General features: G+C 44.7%; 1 protein-coding gene across 1 annotated transcript in view; it reads left to right on the plus strand.

The window, feature by feature from the left end:
• The window catches only part of LOC126170759 (WD repeat-containing protein 76-like), a 185,287-nt gene that overhangs the window by 114,046 nt on the left and 51,261 nt on the right, over nt 1-19,980 (plus strand). Inside the window, exon 8 of the mRNA XM_049920750.1 lies at nt 7,468-7,552. Coding sequence (XP_049776707.1) covers nt 7,468-7,552 — 85 coding nt within the window. The remainder of the gene's footprint in view (nt 1-7,467; nt 7,553-19,980) is intronic.

The raw sequence follows: 19,980 nt of genomic DNA on the forward strand, positions 1-19,980 counted from the left end.
GGATGTCTCCCACTGTAAGCAGTGTTCGGAGATTCAAGATTGCCCTCCCTGACCGAAATCCTCTTTTCTTCCCCCTTTACTCTGTTTTTACCCCCTTTTTTTAAGGCTTGGTTAGTCTTTCTATTCCCATACGTACATTCTACATTCTAGTAGTTGTACCTTTTACGTTACAGGTGGTCTTGCCTATGCTGCTTCAGCATAGTGTTGGGTTCCTTCTCTTGCCGACTTCCCTCATTTTGTTTTTTACCAATGACAACATGACTGCCCTTTTACGTTTTTACCTTTTTTCGTTTTACTTTTCTGACTTTACTGCGAAGTCCCATTAGTGGAAAGGAGCCTATTTGAAACACGGGACTGATGACCTTGCTGTTTGGTCCCTTAAACCTCTGTCTCTCTCTCTGTCTCTCTCTCTGTCTCTCTCTCTGTCTCTCTCTCTGTCTCTCTCTCTGTCTCTCTCTCTGTCTCTCTCTCTGTCTCTCTCTCTCTCTCTCTCTCCCTCTCTCTGTCTCCCTCTCTCTGTCTCCCTCTCTCTGTCTCCCTCTCTCTGTCTCCCTCTCTCTGTCTCCCTCTCTCTGTCTCCCTCTCTCTGTCTCCCTCTCTCTGTCTCCCTCTCTCTGTCTCCCTCTCTCTGTCTCCCTCTCTCTGTCTCCCTCTCTCTGTCTCCCTCTCTCTGTCTCCCTCTCTCTGTCTCCCTCTCTCTGTCTCCCTCTCTCTGTCTCCCTCTCTCTGTCTCCCTCTCTCTGTCTCCCTCTCTCTGTCTCCCTCTCTCTGTCTCCCCCCCGTCTCTGTCTCCCCCCCGTCTCTGTCTCCCCCCCGTCTCTGTCTCCCCCCCGTCTCTGTCTCCCCCCCGTCTCTGTCTCCCCCCCCGTCTCTGTCTCCCCCCCCCGTCTCTGTCTCCCCCCCCGTCTCTGTCTCCCCCCCGTCTCTGTCTCCCCCCCGTCTCTGTCTCCCCCCCGTCTCTGTCTCCCCCCCGTCTCTGTCTCCCCCCCGTCTCTGTCTCCCCCCCGTCTCTGTCTCCCCCCCCGTCTCTGTCTCCCCCCCCGTCTCTGTCTCCCCCCCCGTCTCTGTCTCCCCCCCCGTCTCTGTCTCCCCCCCCGTCTCTGTCTCCCCCCCGTCTCTGTCTCCCCCCCCGTCTCTGTCTCCCCCCCCGTCTCTGTCTCCCCCCCGTCTCTGTCTCCCCCCCGTCTCTGTCTCCCCCCCCGTCTCTGTCTCCCCCCCCGTCTCTGTCTCCCCCCCCGTCTCTGTCTCCCCCCCCGTCTCTGTCTCCCCCCCCGTCTCTGTCTCCCCCCCCGTCTCTGTCTCCCCCCCCGTCTCTGTCTCCCCCCCCGTCTCTGTCTCCCCCCCGTCTCTGTCTCCCCCCCCGTCTCTGTCTCCCCCCCCGTCTCTGTCTCCCCCCCCGTCTCTGTCTCCCCCCCCGTCTCTGTCTCCCCCCCCGTCTCTGTCTCCCCCCCCGTCTCTGTCTCCCCCCCCGTCTCTGTCTCCCCCCCCGTCTCTGTCTCCCCCCCGTCTCTGTCTCCCCCCCCGTCTCTGTCTCCCCCCCCGTCTCTGTCTCCCCCCCCGTCTCTGTCTCCCCCCCCGTCTCTGTCTCCCCCCCCGTCTCTGTCTCCCCCCCCGTCTCTGTCTCCCCCCCCGTCTCTGTCTCCCCCCCCGTCTCTGTCTCCCCCCCGTCTCTGTCTCCCCCCCGTCTCTGTCTCCCCCCCGTCTCTGTCTCCCCCCCCGTCTCTGTCTCCCCCCCCGTCTCTGTCTCCCCCCCCCGTCTCTGTCTCCCCCCCCCGTCTCTGTCTCCCCCCCCCGTCTCTGTCTCCCCCCCCCCGTCTCTGTCTCCCCCCCCCCGTCTCTGTCTCCCCCCCGTCTCTGTCTCCCCCCCGTCTCTGTCTCCCCCCCGTCTCTGTCTCCCCCCCCGTCTCTGTCTCCCCCCCCCCCGTCTCTGTCTCCCCCCCCCCCGTCTCTGTCTCCCCCCCCCCCGTCTCTGTCTCCCCCCCCGTCTCTGTCTCCCCCCCCGTCTCTGTCTCCCCCCCCGTCTCTGTCTCCCCCCCCGTCTCTGTCTCCCCCCCGTCTCTGTCTCCCCCCCGTCTCTGTCTCCCCCCCGTCTCTGTCTCCCCCCCGTCTCTGTCTCCCCCCCGTCTCTGTCTCCCCCCCGTCTCTGTCTCCCCCCCGTCTCTGTCTCCCCCCCGTCTCTGTCTCCCCCCCGTCTCTGTCTCCCCCCCGTCTCTGTCTCCCCCCCGTCTCTGTCTCCCCCCCGTCTCTGTCTCCCCCCCGTCTCTGTCTCCCCCCCGTCTCTGTCTCCCCCCCGTCTCTGTCTCCCCCCCGTCTCTGTCTCCCCCCCGTCTCTGTCTCCCCCCCGTCTCTGTCTCCCCCCCGTCTCTGTCTCCCCCCCGTCTCTGTCTCCCCCCCGTCTCTGTCTCCCCCCCGTCTCTGTCTCCCCCCCGTCTCTGTCTCCCCCCCGTCTCTGTCTCCCCCCCGTCTCTGTCTCCCCCCCGTCTCTGTCTCCCCCCCGTCTCTGTCTCCCCCCCGTCTCTGTCTCCCCCCCGTCTCTGTCTCCCCCCCGTCTCTGTCTCCCCCCCGTCTCTGTCTCCCCCCCGTCTCTGTCTCCCCCCCGTCTCTGTCTCCCCCCCGTCTCTGTCTCCCCCCCGTCTCTGTCTCCCCCCCGTCTCTGTCTCCCCCCCGTCTCTGTCTCCCCCCCGTCTCTGTCTCCCCCCCGTCTCTGTCTCCCCCCCGTCTCTGTCTCCCCCCCGTCTCTGTCTCCCCCCCGTCTCTGTCTCCCCCCCGTCTCTGTCTCCCCCCCGTCTCTGTCTCCCCCCCGTCTCTGTCTCCCCCCCGTCTCTGTCTCCCCCCCGTCTCTGTCTCCCCCCCGTCTCTGTCTCCCCCCCGTCTCTGTCTCCCCCCCGTCTCTGTCTCCCCCCCGTCTCTGTCTCCCCCCCGTCTCTGTCTCCCCCCCGTCTCTGTCTCCCCCCCGTCTCTGTCTCCCCCCCGTCTCTGTCTCCCCCCCGTCTCTGTCTCCCCCCCGTCTCTGTCTCCCCCCCGTCTCTGTCTCCCCCCCGTCTCTGTCTCCCCCCCGTCTCTGTCTCCCCCCCGTCTCTGTCTCCCCCCCGTCTCTGTCTCCCCCCCGTCTCTGTCTCCCCCCCGTCTCTGTCTCCCCCCCGTCTCTGTCTCCCCCCCGTCTCTGTCTCCCCCCCGTCTCTGTCTCCCCCCCGTCTCTGTCTCCCCCCCGTCTCTGTCTCCCCCCCGTCTCTGTCTCCCCCCCGTCTCTGTCTCCCCCCCGTCTCTGTCTCCCCCCCGTCTCTGTCTCCCCCCCGTCTCTGTCTCCCCCCCGTCTCTGTCTCCCCCCCGTCTCTGTCTCCCCCCCGTCTCTGTCTCCCCCCCGTCTCTGTCTCCCCCCCGTCTCTGTCTCCCCCCCGTCTCTGTCTCCCCCCCGTCTCTGTCTCCCCCCCGTCTCTGTCTCCCCCCCGTCTCTGTCTCCCCCCCGTCTCTGTCTCCCCCCCGTCTCTGTCTCCCCCCCCGTCTCTGTCTCCCCCCCCGTCTCTGTCTCCCCCCCCGTCTCTGTCTCCCCCCCCGTCTCTGTCTCCCCCCCCCGTCTCTGTCTCCCCCCCCCGTCTCTGTCTCCCCCCCCCGTCTCTGTCTCCCCCCCCCGTCTCTGTCTCCCCCCCCCGTCTCTGTCTCCCCCCCCCGTCTCTGTCTCCCCCCCCCGTCTCTGTCTCCCCCCCCCGTCTCTGTCTCCCCCCCCGTCTCTGTCTCCCCCCCCGTCTCTGTCTCCCCCCCCCGTCTCTGTCTCCCCCCCCCGTCTCTGTCTCCCCCCCCCGTCTCTGTCTCCCCCCCCCGTCTCTGTCTCCCCCCCCCCGTCTCTGTCTCCCCCCCCCCGTCTCTGTCTCCCCCCCCCCGTCTCTGTCTCCCCCCCCGTCTCTGTCTCCCCCCCCCGTCTCTGTCTCCCCCCCCCGTCTCTGTCTCCCCCCCCCGTCTCTGTCTCCCCCCCCGTCTCTGTCTCCCCCCCCCGTCTCTGTCTCCCCCCCCCGTCTCTGTCTCCCCCCCCGTCTCTGTCTCCCCCCCCGTCTCTGTCTCCCCCCCCCGTCTCTGTCTCCCCCCCCCGTCTCTGTCTCCCCCCCCCGTCTCTGTCTCCCCCCCCCGTCTCTGTCTCCCCCCCCGTCTCTGTCTCCCCCCCCGTCTCTGTCTCCCCCCCCGTCTCTGTCTCCCCCCCCGTCTCTGTCTCCCCCCCCGTCTCTGTCTCCCCCCCCGTCTCTGTCTCCCCCCCCGTCTCTGTCTCCCCCCCCGTCTCTGTCTCCCCCCCCGTCTCTGTCTCCCCCCCCGTCTCTGTCTCCCCCCCCGTCTCTGTCTCCCCCCCCGTCTCTGTCTCCCCCCCGTCTCTGTCTCCCCCCCGTCTCTGTCTCCCCCCCCGTCTCTGTCTCCCCCCCCGTCTCTGTCTCCCCCCCCCGTCTCTGTCTCCCCCCCCCCCCCCCCCCCGTCGCAGCCAGCCTTTGTGGAACAATTCAACACTGTCTGTTGTATTACAGCAACAAATACATGCTTAGCCTGTACAACATGGAGCCTCATCACTTACTTACTTCCTTCCTCTCAAGGAGTGAAATAGACTTCTCCACAACTGCTACTCTGTATTTGGCTTTAACAGAGCATATTATGCCCAGGTCCAGAGGCTGCAGATAACTCTTGCAGTTCGGGGATGGAACACAGCATTCACATTCCTCAGAAATGGCGTTTCCTTGGATTATACAGAGCATGGGGGGTCTGTAAGAAGTAAAATTGTCTTTTCCTGTTGCACTGTTCTTGGCATCTAAATGCCTGAAAAAGTTGTAAATATTACTGATGTCTCCATCGACTGCTGTTGTAAAGTGCAAAATAACATATGTATATTTTGGAAACACCCGGGAATTAGTAGTGTTATTCTTCCTGTTACCAGAGTCTCACTTTCTCCACTTACACTTCGAAACGGCAGATTGTGGCGTCTTTTAAAACAATTAAACCAGCCTTTTCAGTGCAGGTCTTCAGAGCAATTTCATGAGCTTTGTCTTGCAGCACGTTTTCGATTATGGAAAGCTTCCAGTTCAGTCCTTGGACCTATTTCAGAGGAATGTTTTCCGCTTAACTGAATGCAGACATAAGAATATTGTACTTCTTGGATCCACAGGAACTCTTAGATTCAGAATTAAAGAATGCTTCCTTATTTTTGAATATGCTGCACATGTAGACAGCGTAAAATCATATTTTTTCGCCATATCAAAGAGATTTGTGTTAAAATTGCGAACAACATAGTGGGAGATTGCCAGCTTTTGCTGAATTTTAAGCTTTCTATGTTTGCAGGCCAGAAATTCACAAAAGTAAAATTGAACAATTACACTTTTTCCGCTTCTTAGACTCAGTGACTGCAACATCAGATCATGCGACTTGAGTCACATGGAAATAGATTTACATTTCTTCAATGAATGTACTGATGTCGCTACTACAAAGGAAGTTGTATCATTGACAATGATCTAGGTAAGTGTTTACCAGCGGAATATATTACTATTTACTGCATCACATAACAGAAGATACAACCTGTGTGAAATGGATAGAAATTAGCTCGTTCGAACACAGTGTGTAAAAGCTAGATTTCAATTTGTAAAATGTATTGTTCATTCCTTAGAATCGGACTTTTTCTCAAAGTGGGTTCGTTAAAAGCAGGGAGTTTCACTGGGACAGATGGAAATACTTACGAGAAATGGGATTTGCTTAAAAGCTGGTGCAGTAATTTGGGATTTAACTGTATATCCTTTTTTTTCCCACTTGGAAGCACCTCCCCCCCCCCCCCCCCCCTCTTCAATTTTCTTGGTATGGCCCGTAACAAACCAGCAAAGGCCGTTTCACTGTGATTATAGCATTTATTTCCAAGTCCCATGTTAAAAAACTTGCAGTGTCCTTATAATTTCAGCACACTGTTTGATGCTGCATCTTTTGCTTATGAAGCTATTTTCCAACATACGACACACGTCTTCTCACAGGAAAAGCACGGTCCTTTTACACTTGCAAATTACCACTTTTTACTGCCCTAGATTTCCAGCTCTATTGGGCCCATAACCTATCAAGAGTACTTGTAAAATCTGGGCATTGTCTTTTATTTAAATGCTCATATTAAAGCACAAGGCTATAAGGAATGACAGACTTAATTTACTGCTGTAATAGCAACCAACTATTATTGTCAACTTATTAGAGAAACAGGCACCTATTGTTGACTGATACTCTTTTTTGAATAGCAACATTCCAATATTATGTTCTCGTTGTTATGGTAAATGAGTGTCTCTGCCTCTGCTGATAGGTATGTTCTTTGCTGTTATTCTGTGAATGTTATTTGTTTTTGTTTCAAATGTGTGTGTTCTGTTTATTCTGTATCTGCTTTAATGCAATAAAACGTTGTTATATTATTTCAAACTGTGATCACTTTACTGAAAATTAAAGTAAAAGCATTTTGAATGAACGTTAGTGGTATTTAAATATGCTCATTGCCCTTTGTTATTTTTCGTTCAAAGATACTTTTATAACATAGTGTGGAAACTTGAGTGTCAACACACATTTGTCAGTTGATTCAAACCTGAGATTCAAAACTCTTGTCCAAGGCATTGAATCAAAGATACATCATGAACGAAGAGACAGCGCTTCGGTATTCCATTTCAGTTGTAGATGTTGCCAAAATGCTTTGTTTTTGAGCATGTATCCTCCTTGCGTCATAAGAGCATTGTTGGTGGAGCATTTAGTTGTGGTATCATTTCCATAATCAGAATCAGCACAGGCAAGCAGTGTTGATCTATCAAAGAATATGTGACACTTCATAGTTATTTTTAGTTACAGAAAAATGCATTGTATTATTTTCCAGTGACTGACCATTGGTTTATTACTAAATATACTTAAATAATTAATAGCAAAACTAATACATGCACAAAATGTTGTTGCAAGGTACAATATAATCGCTATGTCTTCTCAGTACAGTTGTGTGTCCTTTCCAGTGAGTTATCATAGACAAGATTTTCATCTGTCAACATTCCATACTTCATAGCTGTAGTTACTGGATTGAAATTATCAAATTTAAATGTCTTAAGGTTTTCTTTTTATATGTAATGCAATTTACAAAAATTTTCTGTGAACGTACTCTAATTTCCATTCCAAGATGTGACTTTATAGATATAATCAGTTATCAAAAAACAATGCTATAATGATGATTTGGCTTTCATTATAATAAAAACAAGACTTAATCATCCGTATTTACAAATCCTACTGTCATCAGATAATTGCCAGTTTCTCATTCCAATTATTTGAAGCTGTTTTAGAGCATATAAACTTTTCTTTAATTCATAAACTGTTTGTACCATCATGGAATTCAGTGAAATGGAGAGCTGCATCAGACTATCTCCAGGCTGAATGTTATAACACAACAGTGGAAAAAATTAAAGCATCTGATTTGTTAGTTTGTAATTGCCTTTTTTACAGGTTTATGCAAGTGATGAAGATACATATGGACACCATACTTGTTGGCATACAGAAATGAGCAGAGAAGTGCTGTTGATAGCTCATGGTATGTGTTAATTTTTACTTAATTTATACAGTGTGAATTTATCTTGCATTAATTAACACATTGTGACATTGCCTTAGTTTCACATGGACATACGACATTCTGATGTGTACATCACAGAATTAAATTGAATGCTGACTTGCAAATAGTGGAGTTCTGCTACTACATGCCCAAGAGGTTCAATTGTCGAGATCCTCTCAAGTTAGTAGCTTTAGCATCTGAACAATGCGTGTACGACATATTTTGTAACTGCTTTAGGGTTGTTTTCCACCAGTGACCTGTGATCCCACTCTCTATCTCACAGATACTTCTACACCAGTAACCTGTAATTCTGCTTCCTCTACACTCCTAGTAGACAAGTCTCCGCCATATCCTCTCTGTTGGATAGACTGAATGGTGTGCCACCCAAATCCTTTTACTAACCACTGACAATGATGTGAACCATTGTGTGGTTCATGCATCCATTTTTTAGACATTATGTCAGTATTGGAGACAATTTTCATGTGATGGAATAACAAGAATCATTGCAGTGAGGAACAGACAACTAACAGAGAGGAGATTGACATCCAAACTGACTGTCTAGAACCTTACAGCATTCCGGTTTTTTTTTTTTTGTCATCAGTCTACTGACTGGTTTGATGCAGCCCGCCGCGAATTCCTTTCCTGTGCTAACCTCTTCATCTCAGAGTAGCACTTGCAACCTACATCCTCAATTATTTGCTTGACGTATTCCAATCTCTGTCTTCCTCTACAGTTCTTGCCCTTTACAGCTCCCTCTAGTACCATGATGGAAGTCATTCCCTAATGTCTTAGCAGATGTCCTATCATCCTGTCCCTTCTCCTTATCAGTGTTTTCCACATATTCCTTTCCTATCCGATTCTGCGTAGAACCTCCTCATTCCTTACCTTATCAGTTCACCTAATTTTCAACATTCGCCTATAGCACCACATCTCAAATGCTTCGATTCTCTTCTGTTCTGATTTTCCCACAGTCCATGTTTCACTACCATACAATGCTGTACTCCAGACGTACATCCTCAAAAATTTCTTCCTCAAATTGAGGCTGGTATTTGATATTAGTAGACTTCTCTTGGTCAGAAATGCCTTTTTTGCCAAAGCGAGTCTGCTTTTGATGTCCTCCTTGTTCCGTCCGTCATTGGTTATTTTACTGCCTAGGTAGCAGAATTCCTTAACTTCATTGACTTCTTGACCATCAATCCTGATGTTAAGTTTCTCGCTGTTCTCATTTCTACTTCTTCTCATTACCTTCGTCTTTTTCCGATTTACTCTCAAACCATACTGCGTACTCATTAGACTGTTCATTCCGTTCAGCAGATCATTTAATTCTTCTTCACTTTCACTCAGGATAGCAATGTCATCAGCGAATCGTATCATTGATATCCTTTCACCTTGTATTTTAATTCCACTCCTGAACCTTTCTTTTATTTCCATCATTGCTTCCTCGATGTACAGATTGAAGAGTAGGGGCGAAAGGCTACAGCCTTGTCTTACACCCTTCTTAATACGAGCACTTCGTTCTTGATCGTCCACTCTTATTATTCCCTCTTGGTTGTTGTACATATTGTATATGACCCGTCTCTCCCTATAGCTTACCCCTACTTTTTTCAGAATCTCGAACAGCTTGCACCATTTTATATTGTCGAACGCTTTTTCCAGGTCGACAAATCCTATGAAAGTGTCTTGATTTTTCTTTAGCCTTGCTTCCATTATTAGCCGTAACGTCAGAATTGCCTCTCTCGTCCCTTTGCTTTCCCTAAAGCCAAACTGATCGTCACCTAGCGCATTCTCAATTTTCTTTTCCATTCTTCTGTATGATATTCTTGTAAGCACCTACGATGCATGAGCTGTTAAGCTGATTGTGTGATAATTCTCGCACTTGTCAGCTCTTGCCGTCTTCGGAATTGTGTGGATGATGCTTTTCCGGAAGTCAGAAGGTATATCACCAGACTCATATATTCTACACACCAACGTGAATAGTCGTTTTGTTGCCACTTCCCCCAATGATTTTTCCAAGGGCTTGGGTACCAAGGGCTAAATAGAGATACAGTAAGAACTGTCAGGAGATACAGCTCAATTTTATTGAACTAAATATACCACTGTTCATACATTTACACATTGTATTATGTTAACCCATTGTGAAAGAGTGTGTTCAAGGATGTGGAATGGTCATATTACACACTGGTAGCCAGAAACAGCCATTGAAGGCAAGTAAAAGATGTAAACAAATTGAGACTAATGATAATCTATTCACACTAACAATTCCGGGAATTATTTTGAGATTACTGTGTGTGTGTGTGTGTGTGTGTGTGTGTGTGTGTGTGGTTGTTGTTGTTGTTGTTGTTGTTGTTGACGAAGGACTGAATGGCCAAAAGCTTTAATTGTGTGAGTCTTTTTATTGTGTCTGTGTGCGACTCAGCATTTCCGCTATACGGTGAGTAGCAGCTTTCCTTCTCGTAAAATTGTTACATTCCAACCTTGATTTTCCATGGTTTGGAAGTCATTTTGATACCTTTTGAATTTAATATGCCTCTGTGAAATTCTTGTGAAAAAAACAGCTTCACAAAGCACCTAGCATCAAACGCACATTGGTCTATCGATTATTCATATGATTTTGAAACACACCCCTGCTGGTTTTTGAAGACCTTCTAAGTTGATTTCTGAATGAATTATAAGTTCATTTTTGAATGCGTGCATAGATTATGTGATGTCTCTACCAGAGGAATCCTCATCACATCTAGAAATAAACTTTCCTGCAGAAAAACGGACGGGGATATAGGAACTTGGTGGAACAAAGCCGAACTGGTGAATGCCAACTGCTGCTTCTTTATGTGGTTCATCTGGTTTGCGAATGTTCAGTGTTGTTATAATTACTAGCGAAATCCATAGATTCAGACTACCAGAGTGGGAATAAATGACAAACAGGTAAAAAAGATTACGCATTATCTTCTTGGGGTATCCAAGAAAGTGAAATTTTTACAGAAAATTTTTGGCCAGATCGCTACACTAAACAGGGCCAGTTGAAGTCCCTGTGTGTTTAATTTCCACTGTCCTGAAATAATTTGATGGCATCCATTACAAAATATCCATGTTTTTTTGAGTTCCACAGAGCGAAATGCAGTGATGTGTGGTGTAAGAATATTGTTTGAAGAGGCATGGCACTGCACTGCACACTTAAGATCAAATAACGTGTCATAAATTTTCTCGAAGATATATGTTTTATGTATCAGACTCTTCAGAAAGATGTGCGCTACAAAATGAACTTATTTTTGAAATTTTTTTTTATAAATTTTTGAAGGCTTTTACTGAGCTTTCCTGCTGAGGCAGTCAATTTATTTGAAATGAAGTGTTTAATTCCACACTATTGGCTAGTTTTAACTGTTTGCTGCATTTCAAGTGCACGTTTTCATCTTCTAGCACATATGGCATTATACCATAATAAAGAACCAAACATGAGATAATACAGTACTGGTACTCCAAGAAATTTTCGCCCTGAAAACCGCACTGAAAAGCTTCATATCAGGTCGAGGCCTATATCATTGGGAATCTGGACATATGAATGTGCACTGTAAGGCAAACTATGCATTTTAGTATGGTTCACAAAATTCCAACGCTCTTGAAGTATCCTCTGATGTTTTGTTTCTTTTATGACATAATGCAAGATCTTCTAATGTTTTAGACGTATGAACATAAGGGCTTCCTACTAGCTGCGCCAGCGCGGTGACGCCTCTTATTTGGCGCTCTCTGGCAACTGCTGAAATGAATCTATTTATAATAGTTTGTGGGAAAATATTTCGAATTGTTGTTCGAAAAGCATTATTTTCAAAGTAAATTTCCTTTTATGCAAGATTAACTATGTGCGGAGAATGTACAATGAATTTCTTAAATCACAGAGCATTTGCCCTCTTTTAAAAATCAACTCTTTGGTGACGAGCCATTTAGAAGAATTTCGAGCCCAGAAGATCAAAGATTTATGCCGATATTAAAAATTTTACTGGCATATTTGTGTGATGTATCTTAAAGTGTAAAATCCGCTAAACAGATCAACATTATATGTGGAAGCTTAGCTTCTTTTGTAGCTTACTAATCTTCGAAACTAATATTATATTGGAAAGCTTTGCTTTTCTAGTAGCAACACTATGTATATTAAATTAAACGATTAACGTTTCCTGTTGGTGGAATTCGAATTTATACTTCCATAACATGAAAGCGTACGTGTTGCTGCACATCAAAGATCTTTCCAAAACATGTTTTTCCCCCTGACTTCTGTTTTCTAAAGTGCCAGGAAATTCTAAGCTGCTATATAAAAACATATCCATTCAAAGGAAAAGTTTTATAGTTGAGAGGGAAAGTATAATGTCACTTAACATGAAAAAGTGTATTTTCACCCCGGGAGAAAATGTATTTTTAACTGGGAGACCTGGGAAAAATCTGGGAATATTTTTTCCTTGACTGCGTATACATCCTGTATCAGCAGTAGCAACAAGCAGCCATAAAAAAATTTTCTGGTGTGCCCAAGCTGCCAGATTGCCGCATGCGCATAGTAGTCTGTGTTGTAGTGGGAAGGGGGTTAGTCTCCATGTAAGCCGTGTGTACGTTTAGTGGTTTTGCTGTTTCCTCTTCGTTTACACTTCTCACGTCAAATGAAAACAAAACAGATTTCTGTGGTTGGGAGCTATCAAGTGAATTAAGACAGTCACATAATTACGTTATTGGTTTCAGTTTTCTAATTTTATTTTATTTTCATGTTTTTGGCAGTCAGTAGCCTTGAAGAACAATAAAGTTATTTTTATCAGTTTGCTAAACAAATGTGGCTTTTATTAATCTTTTCCTCAGAGGCAGTCAATTTATTAGAAATGAAGTGTTCCATTCCGCACTATTGGCTAGTTTACACTGTTCACTGAATTTTAAATACACCTTTTCATCTTCTTGCACGTATGTCATTATGCTGTAATAAAGAACCAAACATGAGATAATACAGTACTGGTACTCCAAGAAAATGTGCGACCAGAAAACCGAACTGAAATCTTAGTATCGTATTGGGGCCTACTTTATTGTGAGTCCGGACATATGAATGTGCACTTCAAACCGAATTACGCATTTTAGTATGGTGTACAAAATTCCATTGCTCTTGGAATATCCCATTTCTTTTAAGACATCATGTAATATCTCTTAATACTACATATGTACCAACATAATAGGCTTCCTACATCATCATAGGTGCCCATACACATTAACACTTGTTTTCTGGCACTTTCTGGCAACAAAGCTATTTCTAGCAGGTAGTGAGAAAATACTGTGAATGGTGCTTTGAAAAGCGTTAATTTAGAAGTACATTTCGTTTTACTTGAGATGAATTATGTTACATGTGCAATGAATTTCTTAAATCGCAGAGCACTTGACTCTCAGTTAAAGCTTAACACATTGAGGACTAGCCACATAGAATAATTTCAAGCCCAGAAGAACAGACCATGTAACACATGCAAAAAAGACCACTATTTTATGTGAAAGCTTAGCTTTTCTTGTAGCCTATTAATCTTAAAGACCAGTATTATATGTGAAAACTTAAATCTTCCTATTTGTGTTATCACACAACTTAACAATGATCTTGCTATTGGCTGACATCATCACGTGTCCTATGCGCTGAATATCTGCTGTCATTGGCTGGCAAGATCACATGACACAAGCTATGATTGGCTTACAAAAGCGCATTTCAGTCTAGATTTCGATGCTTCAGAAACTAACATGGTGCTACCTATACTTCCGTAATAAAAATGTGCGTCATCACATCACAGATCTTTCCACAGCTTACCCTCCCCCTCCCCCCAGTTTTTTCATTCTCTGAAGTTCCGTGCTAGTGTATAAAACCTTAACCATTCAAAGTATTGATATTTATACAGCTCCAAGGGAAAGTGTACTGTCAATTGTCATGGAAAAAGCATATTTTTCACCTTGGAAGAAGTGTATTTCGCATGAGCAAAAGTGTGGTTTTAACCGAGAAATCCGGGATTTTTTCTTTTCCATGTATACAACCTGTTGTTGTGCTGTTTTAATTCTCGATTAGAGCTAACCTACTCTAAAGTTATCCCTTTCTGGCGCATGATACTGTGATTGCAGATGTTGTAGTTTCTTCTGTCAACTTCATCTGTGATTGTCTCTCATTCATTGTATAGGAACACTGGATATTAATACTATAAGAATTTTCAAGAAACAATCAAATTCACCATCTACAGTGCGTCCATAACCTTCTTCCAATGGGTCATGCTGTAAATAGTCAGAATAGGGTAATGGTGTGTAAAATTGTACTTCTTAAATGCTTATAGATGTTTAAAGAATTTGCTATTGGTAGCCTGTACACTGCTGGAACCCCAACCAGTTTTTTTTTTTTCACAAGTCCTATACTGAGGTGCACCACCCAGGGCAGTTCATAGCATTACTCGTCGTGGTCTAGGGCCTGTGACATTCTAACCAGGTCCCCTTCCTATATATTATTCTACATTAATGTGGTACTAACTTGTATCTAAGTGCATCTGTTCAGTTTCTGTGACTTCCAGAGGATCTGTTACGCACAGCAAATCTGTAGAAATACCTTCTGGGATATAAGCACACCTTTCTTATTTAGTTAGTTGCTTATGTTCTAATGGAAAAGTCCAAATGTGTTATAATGGTTAGCCCTTGAGCTAACCAAATTACCTTATTTATTTCTCCACTGAGTGTTGCAACAGTGTCTATGATTTATTAGAGATCTCTTTCTCGTGGAAAAATGTATCCTAAGAAAGGCAAGTGAAAATGTTGGAAGTATCATGAATTGCCAAGGTGATGCGTGGCTACCCTGCATGCTTCTACAAATTACTTTTACATCTTTCCTCTGCCAGAAACATTCAGACAAGCTGTTTTTCATGTGGTCCAACTGTATGTAAAGTGATGTATTTGTCCCAATATGCTGAGTGACTCCTGAAGTTCTACACGTACATGTTAAACCAAATGCTCCATCTTAATAACTGCCTTGTATTGCTCAAAGAATGATACAGTCTTCACATTCGTGTGAGGAACATTCCTTGTGGGCGATGACATCCTCAGTTGCATAGTTGAGTTTACAATCAACACAGTTTGACACTCCCCCCATAATCAGTGCATTCACTTCCTTATCCTGTTCTGTACTAATTCAGACTTCCATCACTACTTCCTAGCAGGAGGACCTTCTTGGTCTTTGTAACCTTAAGACTTATTTTCCCTGTCCTGTCAGTGTTCCTGAATTTTGTGGGTTATGTGCACAGTTTTATCCAGTCTCCAGGACAGTGAAACTGTTGGGTGTGCCTAAAGAGAGTAGATTTGTAGCTCCTCTTGAACCTGTTGGTTGATTTGGCAGGGTTGGCTATGATTCAATCATCTACCTACTGTCCTTATAGCTACTAACTACAGATGTCAGTTACTCTTACTGTGCCTGTATCATTGGCATATCAACTTTGAGTTTAAAGTACACCTGCCCCATTCCATAATTACTGGGCTATGAGCACAACAGAACTACAGTGCAAAACGATAGTAACACCTCCATCCAAGGTGGTTAAGTCAGTGCCCAACATGAAAAAAATGTAGGTAGTCTTGACACTGTCAACTTTTTCTCACTACATTGTGGCAGTTACCAATATTCTCCGTAGCGACAGTATCTATTTAGTCTAGTCACATTATTTGGTGATATGTTTTCAACAATAAAAAAATGTGATATATAAGTGTTGCTGAATTAGTTCAGTGTTATGTTACTAAATATTTTCCCCATCCGTCAGGCTCAAGTAGAGAAAACCACCAACAGATTTTGAAATATGCACTTAAGGTTGCCAAGTACCTGGTGTATGGTGACAGCCAAATTTGACAACTGACATAGCACATGGCTAGGACAAATGCAGAAGATTACTCTTTTGATATCAACACAAATAATTGGGTTGAAGCTGCCTGTTATCACAAAGAGGTGCAGGTGAGATTTCATCTCTGTTAATGATTTATGTAGCCGACATGCAAAGGAGAGCCTCCCCACTCAGTCATATCTAGCAGACTGGAAAATATCTAAATTGTTGGAGGAGTGCAAACCTTTTTCCCTCTTCTCAAGCTGTTATTTCTGTAGTTGGCAAAATTTATTAGCAGCACATGAAAGACCTCACAGCACGTGGTAAACTGCGAATTAAACTTTTTTTGTAAAACAAAAAAGTTGCTTTGTCATTTCCGTTGTGACTTTATGAGGTGCCTTTTTTAGTGTTAAAGTGGCCCTGCTGAAGGTCTATACAACAAGCTTTCATACGTGAGACACATCTGGTAGCTTAGCTTCCTTCAAAAGATAGTTTACCATGCAATATGGGGGTTCAGTATCCTCACAACAACATATAACAACTTCAGAATATAATGTGTTCTGCTCTGTTTCCAGCCATGTACTCATGACTCATCAGCTTCAGATGGTGACGAACAATACGAAACAGCAGGTGTAAATTCATGATGGAGGAGAGGTGTCAAGCTTTGATTTAAATTGACCTCGTGGCACTTTTATTTCAGTTGAAGTACAAAAGGTTTCAAGGTTTTGATTTTAAAAACAAATGTTACTTTATGTTCACATTCTTTAATAAACTGTGGAAGTTCAACACCTAATGTATCTTTAAGCAAGGGACAACCCTGATCGTAGGAAGTAATTGATTGTGCACTAGCAGTAATAAAATGTAAACACAGCAAGGGTCACTGTGTGATTAGGAAAATAGTGGTTGTGCAACCCCCAGACCAGATGTGAGGAAACGCAGATCAGCAAATCATAAGTAATTACTTTTTTACAAAAAAATTCACAACATGAACTGGTTAATAATCTAAACTCAACAAAACTGTATTGTTAGAGATCCCACTGATGATGCTTTAGGACAAGATAAGGCGAAACGTGTATGAGATAAATAAATTAGGTAGCAGCAGGAAAAGGCATTTTATTTACAAGGCAAGTATTCATATGCTTGCTGCAGAGGATGGCCATAGAAACAAACTTGAAAATTGAGCTCTTTATGCAGAGCATTGCTTCACCTCTTACTAGCCATTGTTTTGCTTTGACAGACCATTCCATGGTTTAAAGCCACTTCTTAATTTTATGTTATTCAGTGATAGGAATATTTAATAAGTAGAACATTGTAAAGAATATTGCTGAGTAATGGTACTGTTGAACTGAGGAAATAAAAGTCGATTGAAAAAACTTGATAAGTTTCTGGTATCTGCAGGCTGTATTTGAGTACTGTTCTATCTTTGTAAAAGGCTTATCATATCATGAGAATAATTTTAGACAATTTTTGGTGACTTGCATTGGGATATTCCAATTTGCTTCTCAGATTCTGCTGTATTGTTCCTTTAAAAACATAAAAACTTACATTTTTGAACAGAAGAAAGTAAGCACATTGGTTAAGATTGTTGTTCAGCAAGTGGTAAATTGAAATCCTCATGAAATAATCATGAGAAAAATAGCTAAGCAAAGCAGAAAGAATCGCAGCAAAGTTTTTGATTCCATCCTTGATTTCCAACCGGGTCTTTGCAACTGGTTATGTTGTGAGGCTAGATGAATTAACTTTATCACAACGTAGACTAAACCTTAACTCGTACTTCTGGTTAATAGCACATTCAAAAAATTAATAAACATACATAAAACAGAGAAAACATAATCATTAAAAAATCACTTGCATGTAGCATTACACTGCACAGAACATGTCACTTTAATTAAAAATAGTCTGATACAAACACATACAAAAGATGTCAGCAGTTCAAATATTATTTGGTATGTTACAGTATTACTCTTCAATCATTGCTTGTTTCTTGTTGTAATGTTTAAAAGAAATACATGTGACAATTCCATAGCATTGATATGCAAATGCAGTGAAACAAGATAATTTAAACTTCACATTTTTGGCCACATATGTTTTCCGTACATTAACTTGTTTCAGGATTTGAAATGTTAAGATTAAGTAGCTGACTGAATCATTGTGAAAACACAGTAAAAGAATTACTGGCAGAAAGAGGATTATTTTGAATACAGGTCACCATTGATAAAAATACATATTGTGTAGAGACAGAGTAATCAAAGCATAAAGTCTCCCACCACCTCCCAAAGTCCCACAGTCCGGCCACAGAGGAGCATTCCCCTCGTAACTCAATACCATCCGGGACTGGAGCAACTGAATTACATTCTCTGCCAAGGTTTCGACTACCTCTCGGTGTGGCCTGAAATGAGAAATTTCCTTCTCACTATCATTCCCACCCCTCCTATCATGGTATTCCGCTGTCCACCAAACGTACACAATATTCTCATCCATCCTTACACAACCCCTGCTCCCAATCCCTTACCTCGTGGCTCATACCTCTGTAATAGACCTAGATGCAAGACCTGTCCCATACATCCTCGTACCACCACCTACTCCAGTTTGGTCACTGACATTACCTATCACATCAAAGGCAGTGCTACCTGTGAAACCAGTCATGTGATCTACAAGCTAAGCAGCAACCACTGTGCTGCATTCTATGTAGGCATGACAGCCAACAAGCTGTCTGTTCTCATGAACGACAACCGACAAACTGTGGCAAAAAAACAAGTGGACCACTCTGTAGCTGAACACGCTGCCAAACATGATACCCCTCATTTCAATGACTGCTTCACAGCCTGTGTCATATGGATCCTTCCCACTAACACCAGCTTTTCTGAATTGTGCAGGTGGGAACTTTCTCTGCAATACATTGTACATTCCCGTAACCCTCTTGGTCTCAACCCTTGTTAGTCACTGTCCTCACCCATCCAACCCCCTCCCTGTTCCCATTCCAGCACTACACAGCTGTCACTTCACCGCCACACCCAGTCTTTTAATTTCTTTTCTTTTATTTTTATTTCTATCCTTTCCGCTAGTTACCCCCCCCCCCCCCCCCCCCCCCCCCCCGCACCTTCTCTCCTACCCTCCGTCTAAACTGCAACACTTCACTGTCCGCCACTCCCACCATACTATCCCTCCCCCTCCCCGTCCCCGCCTCAGCCTCCTCCTTACCCCCACCCAGTCGCCACTCCCATCATGCACTGGTGGTGGTGGTGGTGCTGCTGCTGCTGCTGCTGCTGCTGCTGCTGCTCACAGTGTAGTTTCAGCTCTCTGAGACTGAGATGTGTGTGCAAGTTGCGCTTGTGTGTGTGTGTGCGTGCGTGCGTGCGTGCGTGCGTGCGTGTCTACTGCTGACAAAGGCCTTAATGGCCGAAAGCTGTGATTATGTGAATCTTTTTATTGTGCCTATCGCGGCTCAGCATCTCCGCTATATGGTGAGTAGCAACTTTCCTTCTCTCATATTGTTACATTCCATCCTGGATTTTCCATTGTTTGAATAAAGAAGTTGTGATATCTCTGTTACATCAAAACCAGAAACAGGTCTTGCGCCATCAGCTGTAGTATAAGATTTTCTCCATCTTGTATTATAATTATTCCCCTAACTTTGTAAAAATAAAAAGACCATCTTTCCCACTTACCAGCCAAAATTTACGATAAAACTGTACAGTTCAGACAGTATTGTGGGCAAGTATGGGCCTTCAGGAAGCAAAAAGCTTAGTGCTGCCAATGTACACACAACAGTACAAGAAAATATCCAAGCTGCTGGGACTATTAGATGCATTTCCAGTTGGTAAAGAGGCGGAACACCATTAATGGTTTGTGGAATGCGATGACAGCAGTAGGTTGCTAGTTATTGTTGGAAAATGTATTAAGAGACACAACCACTGCTGGAATCTCATATAGTTAGAGTTGTTTATTTTAACTCTTAGAGTGGGTGCGCCAATTTTCATAACATGAGCAGTTGTGCAGCTAATCTTTGTTTAATTAAACAATGATAAAATAAAATTTCATTGTATTACTGATGCAGTGTAAAAGTGTTATCACACAGTAATGAACCACTCTGAGCATTAAACAGTGCAGTTCTATCACATCCATGCTAAACACTTTTACATTTAATAGTTATCATGTGGGGAATTATATCATTACTGGGTGGTGCTGCTAGCTCATAATTAGGGTAATTTTCTTGCTCAGGTAGTAAATTTGTCCTTACCTCACTTGCTGTTTATTTTATATTACTGCTGCTCATTTGGACATATAACAGCACAGTTTATCACTGTGTTAGCTGACACAGTAATGAAGGAATAGAAGTGAACATGCAAATTGTAAAACAACAATGAAACGGTAGAAAATAATGTTGCACTTTAAATGTAGGTGCGCCCACTCGAGGGTTAAGCTTTTACTTCATATTAGTAAATTTCTGTAAGTCATATTTATTATCAAGGGTGTGCAGACTTTCATTCTACTTGCAGAAGGACTTTTTTTCTTTCACTGTTATCTTGAAATACAGATATTACATCTGCAGACTACACCTTATCTTTTCTT

Source organism: Schistocerca cancellata, chromosome 1 (genome assembly GCF_023864275.1).
Source record: "Schistocerca cancellata isolate TAMUIC-IGC-003103 chromosome 1, iqSchCanc2.1, whole genome shotgun sequence".
NCBI classification, from domain to species: Eukaryota; Metazoa; Arthropoda; class Insecta; order Orthoptera; family Acrididae; genus Schistocerca; species Schistocerca cancellata.